A 15,881-nucleotide genomic window follows, 5' to 3' on the forward strand; every position below is an offset into this window, starting at 1 on the left:
TCAAGTGGGATTTTTTACGTGATACTTGAACACTGGCAGTTAATTTGCTTCGCAAAATAAATTTGCCTCGAGGTTTCCGCTGAGGGGTACCGGCAAAGTTATTGCGAGGGCAGAGAATGTGATTTATAGTATCCCACCGACTGTCAATTTAGAATTGAGCTTCTCAGGCTTAACGTTGATTATGCTATTAACCAGCTAGCTTTCTGGCAGCACCAATCTAGGTAATTAATTAGTCATTGGAACTGGAAGGAAATATGGCGAGGAAGAATGTATTTCATTCTATATCTTTATTTGTCAGATTGCGGAGGGTTTCTGCAGTGGCGTCATTTCGCGCAATGACATAATGACTGGCTACGTACCAATTAATTTATTCAATTTAAAGACCCAAGTCGAGACCGAAAATAGATTAAGGTAGAGACAACGGTCTTGGCTTCGTATTTGTTAAAAACCCTTTCAAACGTCGCATCCGATATTGTACACGTTCCGGAAACATTATATGCCATACACATAGACAGGGAAAAAGGAAGAAAAAAAAAGGAAACATAATGAAAAAAATTTAACATCGAATAGAAATTGAAACTCCAGCATGTTTCCAAATCATTTGGTGAAGTTCTCAGCGCAACTGACCGAGGAGAAACGGTATAACCCGGATACCGGACCTCATGGTTGGCGTCGAAAATATAAGTTAAGAAAAAGCAAATGGTATCTATTCTCCGAAACACCGTTCCCAAGTATTGGTAAAACACCCTCCCCGGAATGCAATGCAAAAAATGCAGAATCAGTAATTAATGTCACCTCCATCCTGCTCCAGAGTTGGAATAGAGACTCTCGGGGGACCTTTGGAGAATGGGGGTTGCCATAGCGCTGAGTCGAATAGCGTCCCTACTGGTGAGACTAATGTCTCGGGGCCGGATATCCCCTCCAAAAGTAGTCCGTCGTCCGGTATTCTTCATAATGGGAAGAGTCCGGGGTCCCAAAACCCCTGGTTTGGCCTCGTGCTCCTTCTCACCCTTGGCCATTCTCCTTGCCTGCGCGGTGAACATGGTGTTTTCGGGCGGAGAACTGCCATAAGTTGCAGAACCCGGACTCCGGCGACGATGAACCCGAAGAGAATTAGCAGAAGCACCAGCACCAAAATGTCCACCGGAGATGCGCCTCATCGCCGAACTGATCCGCATGGCATCGTCTTTGTTTGCCTTCCAGCTTTCCTTGTTGTCCGATGCGGGGCTGCTGGTGTAGCTTCCACTCGAAGTACGAACCGCGATCCTAGAGGGACGGTCAATCGGTGCGCGGTTCAGAAAGCTGCTGTTCTCGATGTTGCGGAGGGGAGAATGTTCACCGTCTGAGGCAGGGAGCGAGGTCGAAGGAGGCGCAACTGGTGAGCCGCTGGTTTTCTTGGAGAGGAAGCCGGCTTTGAATCGGTTGTTCTTTGGGACGTGCAACGTTGGCTCCGGCGGAGCAGGAACTGGTGAAGAACCATACGAAGGGCTGATATTCCGACTGGGCACTGGAATGCCACGCGGAACGGGTGACGTTCTAGGCAATGGGGGCTCGTTGGGACTGCCTTGAGGGCCTTCGGGGAAAAGTTGCGCCCGCGGCTTTTGCGGCGTCTTCTGAAACTCGGCCAAAGAACCGTCTTGCTCGTCATCCTTCCAACGTACGCTTCGTTTCGTTGACTTGGCCTGAGACTTCTTGGGCGAGAATGTGACACTCTTTCGGCCAGCACCCAACCTACGGCGCCGGGGCGATCCCTTGCCGGGCGAGGCAGGTGCTGTCGGTGCCAAGCTGATGGGTGCAGCAAGAGTCTTGCCAGCAGGGAGTGCTGCAAGACTCACTCGTTTCTTCGGCTTAGGGGACATGGCCTTGGAAGGGCTGAATGTCTGAGCTGGCGGCAAGCTGCCATCTGGTTTCACAAGACTAGATGTTACAGCCGAGCAGGAGTCGAGCATCTTGGAGAGGATACTCTTGCCTGCCTCAACGGCCTCCTCTTCGTTCATTCGCATAATGTCCTCAATTGCAGATATGGCCTCAAATTGAGCTTGAAGCAACAGCTGTACGGTTTCAGCTTCCCCTCCTTTCTCCTGTTCTGCTACCGCCGAAAATGCATCCCGCTCTGCGTTTGATTTCAGGAGCTCTGCTTCGCGATGAAGGTTGGCAAGGTCACTGTTATCGTTGATTCCAAAATCCTGGAGTTGACGAACGGCGTGCTCAACTGCCGAGTTTATGCCTCTGTCCCAAGTGCTCTTAGCTAGCCGCTGGTGGTAGTGCTGTCTACTACTTTCCAACTCAAGGAGAACACCCTGTGCCGTTTTGCGAATGGCTTGGAGATTCGCTAAGGGTTCCTCATTCTCGGAACTTGCACATACACTGTCAAAAGCAGCAATCCACGAAGACAGCATACCGATCCTGCGGCTAACTTGTCTGGATTTGATCATATTGGCGGTCCTTTCCTGCCTCTCAGGTAATGAGTGTTCATAAGCATTCCGAATACGAGATAATCCTTCGCGGACCACTACGTCTTTCTTTTCGGTCTGTTTCTTAAACTTTGCAATGGCGATTCTCTCGTAGTCCTTCTGTTGAGCTTTAAGTTCGTTAATCAGATTCATTTGTTCGTCGATCTTCACCAGGAAGTCCTTAACATGACGGTTAACGTTGAACACATTCCTTGTAACCTTAGTTTGGATATTCTTCGCTCTGTTGGCATAACGCAAAGTGTTCTGGGTCTCGTCGAAATGCTGGCTGGATGGGCTAACACAGACAATCATCACTGTTTTGCAATTTCCACCCAGTGAGAACTTCAAGAGCCGAGTAAGCTTCGAATTTCTGTATGGAACATGGTTTCGCTTCCGAGGGTCACAGAGGGCGTTGATGCAGCTACCCAACGCGAGGAGCGATTTGTTAATATTAGCACCCTCGAACAATCTCTCACCTCTGTTCTTCGTGGCACTGGCACGCTCACTACCAGCAAGATCAATAATGCTCAATGTTGCCATTGTGTGAGGTTCATTGACATCAGCGTTACGATCCTTTTGGGCAATATTGATTTGAAGAACTGCATGTGACCGTGAAGAGGTGGCGTTGGCTTCTGTCGGGGACATCGTGCGGCACTCGTTACCCTTCATAATCATATCCATCACCTGCTGCACGCTTTGAGGGTGATGGCTTGACAGCCCGGACACTGAAACCGATTTGTTCGAGTCTTCCCGCAGCATTAAGCCTCCTTTGCTACCACCAGGGACGAGGAGGTCACGGATAGTTTCGTTGTAGATTTCTAGGTACGAGAGAGAAATTTCTGTCGCCTTTTCTCCCGATCTTTCGTCGATACGCTCAAACAGCTCTTGCATAGTCATAAAGATTATACCAGGTTGCTGGGCCGTTCCGGTAATTGTATGAGTTTTTCCACATCCGGTCGCACCATATGCGAAGACTGTGGCGTTGTATCCATCAAGAACGCTGTCGAGGAGCGTGCGTGTTGTCGCTTCATACACCTCTCCTTGGGAGGCATTCTGGTCAAAGATACGGTCGAAAGCGAATGTCTGGTCTTTAACGCGCTTGCCGTTGGGGACAACACTTTTCGAGAACTTCTGTACCGGGCTGTCTTCCGGAGGGTCAAAGACTCTGAGAGAACTCGGTCAATTGTTGTTGTCAAAGGAACGGAGACTGATTCGCACTGCACTCACAGGCATCTATCATCGATAACCTTTATAATCGATCGAATTCCCTTCTGGTTGAGTTTTGGCGTTGGCGCTCCAGCCAACGAGCCATCCCCAAGGAAGAGGGGCCCATCTTCACATTTTGAAATTTGTGCCGCCTCCCTGATTGTGAAAGGCCTCACTCTAACTGCAACAGTAATAGATGAAGCGTCACTTGGAATCGCCATATTGTTGTTTATCGAAATGAAAGAGGTGATACCTCCCTCTAGGCGGAAAGTGAGTCTCGGGACGAGATAATCAGCGTAGAGAGGGCAGTTTGTCGAAATATCCAGCGGCGCCCTACACCGACGGCGTGTCGAAACAACGATGAGGCGACGAAGAGATAAAAATTGAAGAACGAGCTCATCGACGAAGAATGTTGACTGTGGACCTATTTCCTGGCAGCCCCAGAATTTCCCCTGTTGAGTTACGCTGAGGTGCTAGTGTGAGCTTCAAGCCACTTGAGGGCCTTGTTGACACGGGGGCTTGTTGTGTCAACTCACCGTTGCCCCAGACGACCGCTAGTGCGTGCTCATAGCATGCCTGTGTTCCTTGGCCTTAACCCTGAACCATGGAACTTTTGGTTCTTGCCTGCGGTAATCCACTAACACCACATAGAAATCTTCCTAACACAACGCACAATTTTAATCCTGATTGGTCCGATCTTACTTGGAGCTATCCCTTGCAATCTATGACGCCGCGCGATTCTAACTAATCAATTTCGTGGTACAACTCTGTTTGATCAAGAATGGGCAGTACTAGTACCAGTAGTCTATCAAAGAACCCTTGATCACTTTTCTAATCAGATGATGCTTGTCACATGGAAGATTTTCTTATTTGATCTATTTTTAGTGCTTGGCGTCAGTCTTCTGCCATCTTTGTTTCTCTTCTGAGGGTCCTTGTGTATACCTAGGTATTGGTTGTTTCCTAGCCGATTAGAAGCTGACCCCATATTGACACCCAATGATCTACTGAAGTGGCGATCCAACCGTGTATTATAGCACACCGACATGGCTTCAAAAGACTGTTGTTCTGCGTTTATTAGGAAGTAGATAGACAAAACCCTTTAGGACAACATGATCTACACAGAACTACACACTAGGAAAGCAATGTAGATTGCTACAAGCAAGCGCTACAGGCTACTGACCACGAAATTCTCTTCTAACTGCTTGTATACAGATGGTTGTAAGGGTGCATGTCAAGTCGTCAATGTATATTCTCAAACACTCAGTGAAAGATCATGAACGCCGGCTAACAGCACCTCGCCCCAGTCCTGCGCCAAAACCATAGAGTAAAGAAAATCCTACCAAAACAAGATACTCATCAAGCTAGAGAAATGTGTGATCTACTTCAACTTTCCTCCTCTTCATCATCGAGACTAGGAAGAACAACATCCCAACCAGGGTCCTCTAGTTCGAGGTCAATCAACTCATCAGTCGTTTCAGTTTCCTCTCCGTGCTTCCGGAACCTGAAAGCAACCAGTTGCCCATTTTTAATTTCAGCCGCTTGTAAGCTCAGAGGGGCTATCGATCTCCTCCCCGCCCCTCGCTTTGGTGTTTCGTCTTCATCAAACTGCGGCGTTTGAAACTCTAGCTTCGTCCAACCCTTTCCCAGATCATTTCTGTCTACTGCGATACCGAATTCAATATCTGATGAGTTTTCAGGTATCGGATCGCCATTAATTTCTGCTAGACCGCGTGATTGAAGGGCTCGGAGGAGTGTAGCTTGGGCGGTTGGGATCGTTGCGGAAGGCGGGAGCATCAGGAGCACAGTCATCTTGTGCTTTTTGAACAGTAGTGTCCAACTGAGAGGATCGGACTGTGACTATAGCACCATACAAAGTCAGCGAAATCGTGTTCACCCTCCACGCACGGATAGCAAGTCATAGAGTCAAGCTTACCATGATGTAATTTTGTTTTGGCTGTCGATCGATAAGTTTAGTAGGTCCCCAGAAGTCCTTTTTTTCCCTCAGGCCTTGAGTTGTCTCCTGAGCTGTTTAAATTACAAATAAGGTAAGCCCACGCTCGATTTCCAAAGCAAAGGATAAAGGTGCATTAAGACCTTGACCTCTTTGGTTTCCCGAAACGGGGCCGTTGCCTTTATTGATATCACGTGACCATAATTGAGGCGTCTCTAAACACAGACGCACTTCTAGTTTATTGGCGAGCAACAGATTGATAGGCTTAGCATATAACGAGTCTGTACTCTGTAAAACAGCTATACATCGATGTTCTAAACTTCTTAAAAGGTACGAGACCCTGATACCCCGCTTTTAAGTGGTGTGAACCTATCACATGTTTAGGACCATAGAGGTTTGGATATGGCAGTGGCTATGCTGGAGGGCGAGGAAGAGTTTATAAGATACTTATGGGGGTTTTCTTAGTTGACGCTGCTTACTAGAGAACATAGTACGGAGTAAAGTATAGTCCATGTAACATGGGTTTAATATATACTATTTATTTTCGGTTGGGTTTGAGTGTATGGTGCTGTTACTTGATATGAGCGCAAGCTGGAAACGGAAATCCGGTGATTCGGTCAGAAAGTATATAACTCAACATTATTCTTTATTTTCCCTTCGTTTCTTCTTGTTTTGACTATAATTTATTCTATATCCACTTAGGCATCCTCAAAAAGTAAATTATTCTGTACACTTCAGAATTTATGTAAGCAAATTAAATCAACTAACTACTTAACTAACTATCCAGTGTCCACCAGACCAGAATCATACAGTGGTTATTGCAATGATCTTACACTAAGCAGCATTCTTCCCCTGATTGCAGTACCACCCAATACTGTTCGAGTTCCGATCTGGATATACAATTTTTATTTTTTGTTTGGTAAACAGCAAAGTTAACTACTAGTAACTAGTTAACTAGTTACCACAACTAGCCTTACCTAAGTCACGGTCCAAGCAAAGTAGGACGGCGCTAAGTCGGACCGAAAACAGAACAGGAAAGTCAATAGCAGGTAGCTAAAGCATTGTTGCCGCAGAGAAATCAGCTTCACTGAGATTTGAATAACGCATTATCTGTTCTAAATACTGTACTATATCCGATTAACAGTTACAGTACAAACTCTTATCAAGTGCATTTGTCACTATGGACCCCCACCAATCGTCAGACGCGCACCCTCGAGGCTCAACATTGATGGAGATACTCCACTGGGATAAGCTCTTTGAATCGGATGCGCCCCCCAGACTTGGAATTGAAGTCGGAAGACGTCTGCCTTACACTGCCATGTCGGCCTTTTCTGTTGGTATGGTCATCGGATCATCTCATGGAAGTAAAAAGTCAGCATATCGCTTCCGTGCCGAAAACGCTCATCGCTTTCCCACCACATCGACCGGATGGTTCCAATACCACAAAACGAAGAACTACACGGCAATTGTTGGGGGAGTCAAAGAAGGAATGAAGATGGGATTAAAACTAGGCTTCGGTGCACTCGCTTTCTGTCTATTTGAAGAAACAGTGGATTATGCCCGGCATGACCGGAGAGACTTCTTGTCTACAGTGACAGCTGGGTTGTCATTCTCTGGCATCTATAGTTTATTAGGTTCGTTTCTTGTCGATGATACACAGTTGACCTGGAAGCAAGTACTAAGCACCGTCTGTGTTTAGCTCGTCACGATGTTTACACTGCTGCTCGCACGACGAAACTTGGGCTGAAGCTGAGTCTGGTGTACGGAATTATGCAGGACGCGCTAGAATCTTTGAAGGGCAATCGACCAGCTTACGTTAATTTCCTTCTGGGAAATCGCCGGTCGAAGACGGAATGAAGATTCGACCTATTTGACCAAGGAGTTGTGATTCTTGTACCAACATCCTAACTCTAACTGGTCTAGAGTCGACAGGATCTGATGCACGCCGGCGTGCTTCCCGTCTACCAATGGACCGCAGCCATATAGAACCCTGCTGTAAGCAGTGATTCTGAATCAGCAAGGTCTTTTGGGTCAAGCGCTGCCTCCACGCACCGACCCAACGAAACACTCTCCACTTCTCCCTACACGCACCTAGCTTTCACTTGGCCAGAGATAGTCGCTGCCGCACCGTGAGATGGGGTCTTGCCACAGCCCTTCGAACCGAACCTTTAGTGGCATAGCGATGAGGCTGTATTCATGCATTGACCGTCGTAACAGCGATACCATGAAAACGGGAAAAGCGGATCTTAAATTCCAACGTCAGAATTTTTTTTTTTCTAACATGGAGACTTGGAGACTTAGCTTAGGTACTTTACCTACTACTAGTAGTACCTAAATGTGTGGAAGCTACTACTAGTAGTAATTGAGGAGAAGCGGTGTACCAACCACCGCCAATGGTAAAAGGTCTTTTGTTGCCTCAGGTATCAGTAACAAATTGTATGGGCTGTCAGATGAAATGGGTGGCCCCTGCGCTGCCCCGTCATATCGAATATTAATCCACAGTAGAGGGAAAATATCTCGTTATTCAATAGGAGACGAAAGCTTTTGCGAAGGTGTCCCTTTTAGAATACATACTGGTAGAGGAAACAGCAAGAAAGTAGAATTAAATCGGTACAGAAATGTGTAGTGGTAGGGGTGCATAAATTATTGTATCCAATAACCTCAAGACCTACCAGATTCTAATTTTCAGAACGCATAAGAGGCTCCATAGGAGGTAGGGATTGTATACTAGGATCCTCCCACTAATACTTTGCAATGCATGCAGGAAGCAAAGCAAGCAAACTGCTGTTCAATCGATGTCAAGCCGCATAAGTAAAATGGTCCAATGAGTCTTATGGGTTGGGTGACGATCTTCAGCATGCATTTATTCTCACTGGCCCCAACCAACACCTGTAGACTGTACCTCTCCGTGGTAGGTAGTTCCCTGTTCCCTACAGCGGAAGTTTAATAAAGATAGTACTTACCCAAAATCCCGCAGTTCTCTCCTACTTCCCCTTCATCCAGTTTTCTTTTCTTATAGTTAGCTGGGTACTTTGTACGGAGTACATTAGACTACCGAAGTGCCTGCAATTGAGAGGGGCACCAGCTGAAGGAATACTCTGATATTCTGGTGATTTGTCATGAAACTCCATGCTCTGAATAATTGCGGATCACTGTCTCTAGTGTTTCAGTGGTGAAAACCCCCCACTAACACAGCTCAACTTTCGTCGCGTAAAGGTATGTGTTTTGGTTTTACTTTTCCCTATCACAACACCTTCCCTCCATCTCTGTTGACTGGGGGACACAATTCTATATCTTCTGGGGTTTTGCTAAGGAAAAGAAAATAACCAGCCTTCTTTCTTTCTTTTTCTTGGGGGTTATCAATATTGGTATAAATTCTTGGTTCCTTTTTTGTGGTGAGTCCTCACTGAACAGCAGTGGGTGCACCACAAGAGCACGTAAAAGAGCGGAGGGAATCACAAATGATAAGGCGGGCACCACTTGGCTCGAGTTGGTTTAGTTTTTTGCTGGCAGGCGGAAAGTTCCAAGTTCGCGGTGGAGCTCAACCACAGCATTTATTCGGTGATCCCATTCCCCGCTTTCATGAATTAGTATTCGGCGGAAAGCTCTCTGTCTGGTCTGTGGGTTGCCTCTCTCTAACCATTATGTGCGCTTTTAGCTACTTTTTCCAGAAATTCCCTGGACTTTCGGCTTGTGTCCTATTGTCGTCTCAAACTCCCCGGGGTCTCGGATAATTCATTTGGCTCTCTTTAACCCTCCTAAAACGACAAAACGGTTCCGTTCTTTTCCTCCCCGCCCTCCCCGTGGACCGAAGATGCCATTCTGAAGCTCTCCCGTGATCCCCCCAATTCTCGTCGACGTCATCGGTCCGTGTATTGCTTTCCCGAAAAAAAAAATACACTATATGCTACCTCTGGAAACTCCCGAACATTTTCATCTCTCCATTCCCCATTCTGTTTGACGCTTCTGCGAGGAACGCAATTAGTTCATCATGCGGCGCCATGGCAGGTCCGGCGGAGGCTCGACCAAAGCCCTTGCGCCGGTGTCTGATACAGTCTCATTAATTCATTCATTCGATTCGGTCATGAATCCCAATCGTCCGGTCCGCCCTTCTCCCTTGGCCTTCTCTCATATTCAAGCTCTCCCGCTGGATCTGGTCGACCGATTGCGCTCTTTCCCATTGTTCCAATCTACTCCGGAATCCTTTTTGAACGCGGTGGGACAGCATCTGCGCCCCCAACTTCATCAGGCAAATGATTATATCTTGACGGAAGGGGACGAGGCCAAGGCCATATATTGGCTGGTCCGGGGCGCAGTTTCCGTTACTTCCCGCGATGGCGAGAGTGTATATGTAGACCTTGAACCAGGCGCCTTCTTTGGCGAAATAGGTGTGCTGATGGATCGTCCGCGGACCGCCACTATTATCGCTCGCTCCAGATGTCTGTTGATTGTATTAACGAAGGAAGACTTCAGGAACATCCTTCCTCACTTCCCAGATGTGGAGCAAGCCATCCGAGATGAAGCTCAAGAAAGACTGATGCTCTTGGAGAAGAAGAAGAAGGAGACATCCGCGCCTCCACTGGATGATATTGTATCTCGCAGAGGAAACAAACGGCTGAGAGAAACCTTTTCGAAAGACATGTCTCTTGCGGAGCAAGAGGGCACGGTGTTAAACTGGAAGTCGGTCAACAAGAAACGCAAATCCCCCAGTCCTGGGTTAGCGGATGGAGTTTCTTCGAGTGCACTCGCTAACGGACTTGTTAATGTGCGTCTTTTACTTAAAGAATTACCTTTGTTCGCCGGTCTTCCAGGGGAAATCCTTCATTTCTTAGGCCTTAACGCCCAACCCCGGTCGTACCCTCCTTTCACAGACATTATCAAGCAGGACTCCCAAGGGCGGGAGATCTACTTTATCGTTCGCGGCGAAGTTGAAGTATTGACTGAACGTACGCACTCAAACGATGCCTCACACTCCGTGCCGAACACCATTGAACACCCGGGCTTTGAAGTAAAAGCGCGGCTAAAAGCGGGACAGTACTTTGGCGAGGTTGTAAGTCTTTCTCTGGCGCCACGCAGAACTGCAACAGTGCGTACTATCAATGCAGTTGAGTGCCTTATGATTAGCGGCGATGTCCTTGCCGAGTTTTGGGAGAAGTGCCCCCTTGATGTTCGGCAGCAGGTGGAGAAAACTGCCAAAGAGCGGCTGCAATCGGCAGCCGATGGCGATGTTGTAATGTCTGAAGCGGATGATGTTGGACAATTTGTTGGAGATAGCAACTTTAAAGTCAGCGCATCGCGACGCCGGTCGATGCCCCTCCTCACACTCACGGAAACAGAACTGGATGGTCCGCATACCAACAAGGCGGATGACCAAGCCGTATTACGTCCTTCGGACCCAGATCCATTCCTCAATGTCGGCTTAGACAAGGTCCGACTGAAAAGTAGACGCGGATCCGTCGCTCCGTTGACACCAGAGGAGGTCTCTGGGGAACAGCAACGGCCGTCACCACCATCTGAACCACGTTCGACAAGCTCGTCGTTTCTCACACTGCCCGAGGCTGCTGTGTCGACAACCCTAAAAACGCAGCGCGAGTCGCAGAAAGTGAATCGCGGCGTTCTTCCTGATAATATCTTGGTGAGAATTTTCAGCCATCTAGAACTTCATCATCTTTTTCGAGTACGCGCGGTCTCCCTTCATTGGTCAGAGATCATCAATACATCCACAGATTTGCTGCATGATCTGGACCTAAGCATGTATAATCGACAAATAACCGATGACGTGTTAGTGAAAATCATATGTCCATTCGTTGGGAATAGGCCCCGCTATGTTGATATTAGCAATTGCTTTCACATCACCGATGAGGGATTCAATAAATTGACTGCCACATGCGGTTCCAACGTCGTCGCGTGGAAGATGAAAAGTGTTTGGGACGTCACTGCATCCGCCATCCTTGACATGGCGAGCACGGCAAATGGATTACAAGAGGTGGACTTGAGCAACTGCCGGAAAGTCGGGGACACACTCTTGGCTCGAATTATTGGTTGGGTCATGCCTGGACAACACAAAGATGAGCCTGTGAAGACGAGTAAAGGGGTTCTTAAGCCCACCATGCAAACCGCAGCTGGTGCTGTCTTCGGCTGCCCCAAGCTGACGAAATTGACGCTGTCATACTGCAAACACGTCACCGACCGGTCAATGCACCATATCGCGTCCCATGCTGCTCACAGGATCGAACAAATGGATTTGACTCGCTGTACCTCTATCACGGATCAAGGATTTCAGTATTGGGGGAATGTGCGATTCACCAATCTGCGGAAACTTTGTTTAGCCGACTGCACATATTTGACCGACCAAGCTATTGTCTATTTGACTAATGCTGCTAAGCAGCTACAGGAATTGGATCTGGTAAGGCGTCGGGTTCCAACTTTCCTCGAGGTTATCGCAAAGAGATATAAATATCCACTAATCTTTGAACAGTCATTTTGTTGCGCATTATCAGATACAGCAACAGAGGTTCTTGCTCTTCAGTGTTCTCAGTTGACTTATTTGAATATGTCTTTCTGTGGTTCTGCAATCTCCGACCCTTCCCTGCGCAGCATTGGCCTTCATCTCCTGCACCTGAATCGACTATCGGTTCGTGGCTGCGTTCGAGTCACGGGCGCGGGAGTAGAGGCAGTGGCTGACGGCTGTAACCAGTTGGAGTCGTTTGATGTCAGCCAGTGCAAGAATCTCACACCCTGGCTCGAAGATGGTGGACATTCGAAATATCAGAACAGAATTAGTTTCGAGACAGTGGCTCAAAATGGTAAAGTATTTCGATGACGACTGCACAATTCTTGCCCATCCGTATGGGTTCCACATCGCTTGTTGCTGCGCAATATGGCCTAGTTGGCCCTTATATCATCTCCCATATCCGAGAACTTATTGTTTAATATTTACCTTTTCTTTCGTTATATTCTTCTTTCCTGTCGCATTCGCTGGGTCTACCTTGGTGTTCTGTTCCCAGGAGTTGTTTTTCATCTTCAAGGCCTTCAGTTTCTTGCCTTATCATGATTGATGGCCATCATGGGTCTCTTGAAGTGCGCTGGTGCAGGGCGCATTCGTCTCTCTTCGTTTCCTCCACTCTTGTGTCATTGTTCTCGATCGGGATGTTTTTCACGATTTCTGTCGACGGTATATGGGCATGGCAGGAGTTTTACTCTGAAGGGAGAGCATTTGGCAGCATAACTTGCTCCAGGATCGGCTTGCTTTTACATTGCATGTTGGAGCTGATCAATTTATGGTTTCTCTTGGAACGTCTCTGTATGTATCTTAGAACCGTCTTCGCCATTTTCCTGTTTCATCCTCTCTCCTACTTCTGTTCTCTCTTGGAAACATTGGATATACCTACGTATCCGAATAGAACCGCCGCTTATTCACCACATCGATCAACTATACGCAACCGCAGACTTTTTAAGGACACGGAGGTCTCCATAGTTTTACAATGATCGATCTTTCTACGTTCTGGCAATCAAGGGTTCCCTCTCTTTGCGAAAGACTGCTTTGTACAGCAACAAAGGGCCATCGGACGCTACTATTGAATGCGGTAAGAGAGACCTTGGCTCCTTTCACCCTATGGAAGACCGAACCATCTGTTGACGAAATACAGGAATGTACAGTTTCAGATTACCCTACAATGCCTTTGAACCACACTGTGCGCATACCTTCCACCTCCTGCACATATGACCCATGCCGAACAATGGCATTCAAATCTTGCGACTGCGTGAAAGTCTTTGATGTTACTAAAATTGCCCTCCGCAGCGAACGCCTTGTATGACATTGTACGGTGCATTGTATACTGTTTGTCCTTGTCCCTTGGAATACATCGATAATGGAATCTTCACCGAGGAAGGCGGGGACCGAAAACTACAGAGATCAACATAAATATACGGTAATATCCTGTGTACAACATGTGCTGTCCTTACCTATAGTACCCCATGCCACCTATACTTAAGCTGCACTGCATCTTCCACCAGCTCTGAGTATTAGACTCTTGCAAGTGCCGATAGTTCTGAGTTGTTGTCCCATCACCTCTTCGAATTGGGACTGCCCACCAATTGAAATGTCTAACAAACGGAGATTTGATGAGGCTGCCCTTCAGGGATACGACAACGACGAGTTGTTGATGCCCAATGCTGGAGATACTGTTGACGACGCGTTGCTCTTCGAAAACATACAGCTTAGCCCCCCGAACCCCGAACTAGTCGAACAGGCAATCTCACAACAGGTCGAGACTGCTGAGATACCTTCTGCTACAGTTGTTCCTGAGGAAATCTCAACAACCACCATACCCAGACCTCCACTTGAAGATCGTGATGCCGCTATAACCACTGCCTTGGAAGCTGCCGATCCCTCAAGGGCTGCGTTGGAGGCCTTGCAAGAATCGGAAGATGCTACAGCTCAACAAACTGTGCGGAAGCCACCAAAGAAAAAGGCTCGGAAAAATCATGAACCTACACAAAATAAGGGTAAATCTGATTGGAGAGATGCCTACCTCACCAATCACCATAATAGAAAAAATAAAATGATGGTCGAATGGTTAGCGGCAAAAGAGAAGCACGAGAAAGCGCTGAAAGCAGCACACCCAAATGGCTCGGCCCCTAAAGAAGATCAATTCAAAAAGCGTGAGCCTCTCACAAGAGCGCCTACAGCTTGTGATTACTGCAGAGTAAGTGCGCCGATCGATCCCGCATCTCATTCATCCATAAATAACCCAGTTCATTTCCGTCTCGCTGCCAAGCAGCATCTAGACGCCATGTTGTTATCGTTGTCCTACTGACTTGCCAAACAATAGCTATTCAAGTCGAGATGCAATAGTGACAAGGACACGGAATGTTCAAATTGTGTCAAGTCAAACTCATGGTGCGGCGAAACAAATGCATCCACTGGAGTCACCCATTATCGCGGGTGGAATAGGGACCAGGAAGAAAAAATTCAAACGCTGGAAGAGGAGCTTGATGGTCTTAAAAGAGGCGAACAGAATAACAGGAACAAAATCGAGGAGCTGGAAAAACAACTCGATGCTGTGAGCACAAGCACGATTCCGTACCATATTTTGACATGCTAACATGTTCGTCTCTTTCTTCCAGTGGAAAACATGGGCCATCAAAGTTGCATGGCTTAAACATGGCGTAAGACCTCCTAGTGCGCTTCTCCCCAACATTCCTGCAAGAAATACTTCCCGGGCAAACTATTCTTGGGGAAAGATTCAGTTTCCCCCTCTGCCGACCTTTCCTACCTATACCTCCTGGCCAAACCCCGGAGGCACAGAACATGTCAGGGACTACAGCGGGAAAGGCACCGCGCAAGTTCCGGCAGCTGGAAGCTTGGGTCCTAATCAATCGAGCCATCTTGGCCTAGACACCGTTGCCAGTGGCTCGTCACAAACGGCTACTAGCTATCATCCGCAACAGAATGGAGAAGGACTTGCTTCACTGACTAGTTACTCCCAAATTGGCCGTCTCCAACCAGATACTCTCCTCCATCAAGACACAGCCGTCAATTCTTACCGTGAGCGGTTTCACCAACCCCTCGACGGTCAGATGGACGGAATGCCTCACGGACTCCCCACTCCCCAGTACAGTGTTTTCAATCCCCCACTGGGCCAAGGGCTTCCGCCTTTGCACACCTTTCCCTCGCAATATCCTGCGCCGCTGCAGATCCAACAACTTCATAACAACCAGATAGGTTACTATACTTCTCCTCCTGCACACGTCATTGCCCAGGGAGCTCATCCGGTTAAACCTGACTCATCCTACGTCTACGAAAGCCCGCAGACTGAGGATGCCTCTTCTAATTTGCAACAGCCAGCAGAAGACAACGAATTATATGAGGAATGAATCTGGACTGGGGTCTTTTAGTGCCCCTCTCGCGTTATCTTGAGCGGGGTTTTTGTATGGGATCTTGTATCTTTCTTTCACTTTATATCGCTTATACTTATTTCTTTTACTATGATTTCTACTGTACAAATTAATTTCGATGGTTACTTGTATATTACTGTAGTTTTATGGTCAGGTCCGGTCAGTCTGTTGGGGGTAAGGAGGGGCTATTCTTCGGAATCTCAGAAATACAGATAAAATCCATGCGAATATGCAGCAACCTAGATTATATTTGGTTGTGTGGGCCTTTTTGCTTCATAAACATGTATAAAACTCTATAAAAGGGTATTTCCAATGACATATATCCCAAACTCCAGGAAAACCTCCACACCCCCAAGAACACTGCTTTGCGT

General features: G+C 47.4%; 5 protein-coding genes across 5 annotated transcripts; 3 read left to right on the forward strand and 2 right to left on the reverse strand.

Annotated features, from left to right (window-relative positions):
* Positions 1-791: 791 nt before the first annotated feature.
* ABOM_007848 (kinesin family protein) lies at positions 792-3,880 on the reverse strand (the record flags this gene model as incomplete). Its single annotated transcript, XM_022534977.1, has 2 exons — positions 792-3,618; positions 3,681-3,880. The coding sequence occupies 2 exons, from the start codon at positions 3,878-3,880 to the stop codon at positions 792-794; spliced, it is 3,027 nt and encodes a 1,008-aa protein (XP_022387204.1).
* Positions 3,881-5,042: 1,162 nt separating this feature from the next.
* On the reverse strand, positions 5,043-5,468 carry ABOM_007849 (uncharacterized protein; the record flags this gene model as incomplete). Its single annotated transcript, XM_022534978.1, has 1 exon — positions 5,043-5,468. The coding sequence occupies one exon, from the start codon at positions 5,466-5,468 to the stop codon at positions 5,043-5,045; it is 426 nt and encodes a 141-aa protein (XP_022387205.1).
* Positions 5,469-6,790: 1,322 nt separating this feature from the next.
* ABOM_007850 (uncharacterized protein) lies at positions 6,791-7,467 on the forward strand (the record flags this gene model as incomplete). The annotated part of the gene is made up of 2 exons (XM_022534979.1): positions 6,791-7,244; positions 7,310-7,467. 2 exons carry the CDS (start codon positions 6,791-6,793, stop codon positions 7,465-7,467), a joined length of 612 nt encoding a protein of 203 aa, XP_022387172.1.
* Positions 7,468-9,601: 2,134 nt separating this feature from the next.
* ABOM_007851 (cyclic nucleotide-binding domain protein) lies at positions 9,602-12,433 on the forward strand (the record flags this gene model as incomplete). Its single annotated transcript, XM_022534980.1, has 3 exons — positions 9,602-12,016; positions 12,089-12,244; positions 12,308-12,433. The coding sequence occupies 3 exons, from the start codon at positions 9,602-9,604 to the stop codon at positions 12,431-12,433; spliced, it is 2,697 nt and encodes an 898-aa protein (XP_022387171.1).
* Positions 12,434-13,712: 1,279 nt separating this feature from the next.
* On the forward strand, positions 13,713-15,489 carry ABOM_007852 (putative C6 finger domain protein; the record flags this gene model as incomplete). Its single annotated transcript, XM_022534981.1, has 3 exons — positions 13,713-14,318; positions 14,445-14,675; positions 14,740-15,489. 3 exons carry the CDS (start codon positions 13,713-13,715, stop codon positions 15,487-15,489), a joined length of 1,587 nt encoding a protein of 528 aa, XP_022387174.1.
* Between the last annotated feature and the right edge of the window lie 392 nt (positions 15,490-15,881).

The sequence above is a fragment of the Aspergillus bombycis genome (genome assembly GCF_001792695.1).
Source record: "Aspergillus bombycis strain NRRL26010 chromosome Unknown contig00070, whole genome shotgun sequence".
Lineage (NCBI taxonomy): Eukaryota > Fungi > Ascomycota > Eurotiomycetes > Eurotiales > Aspergillaceae > Aspergillus > Aspergillus bombycis.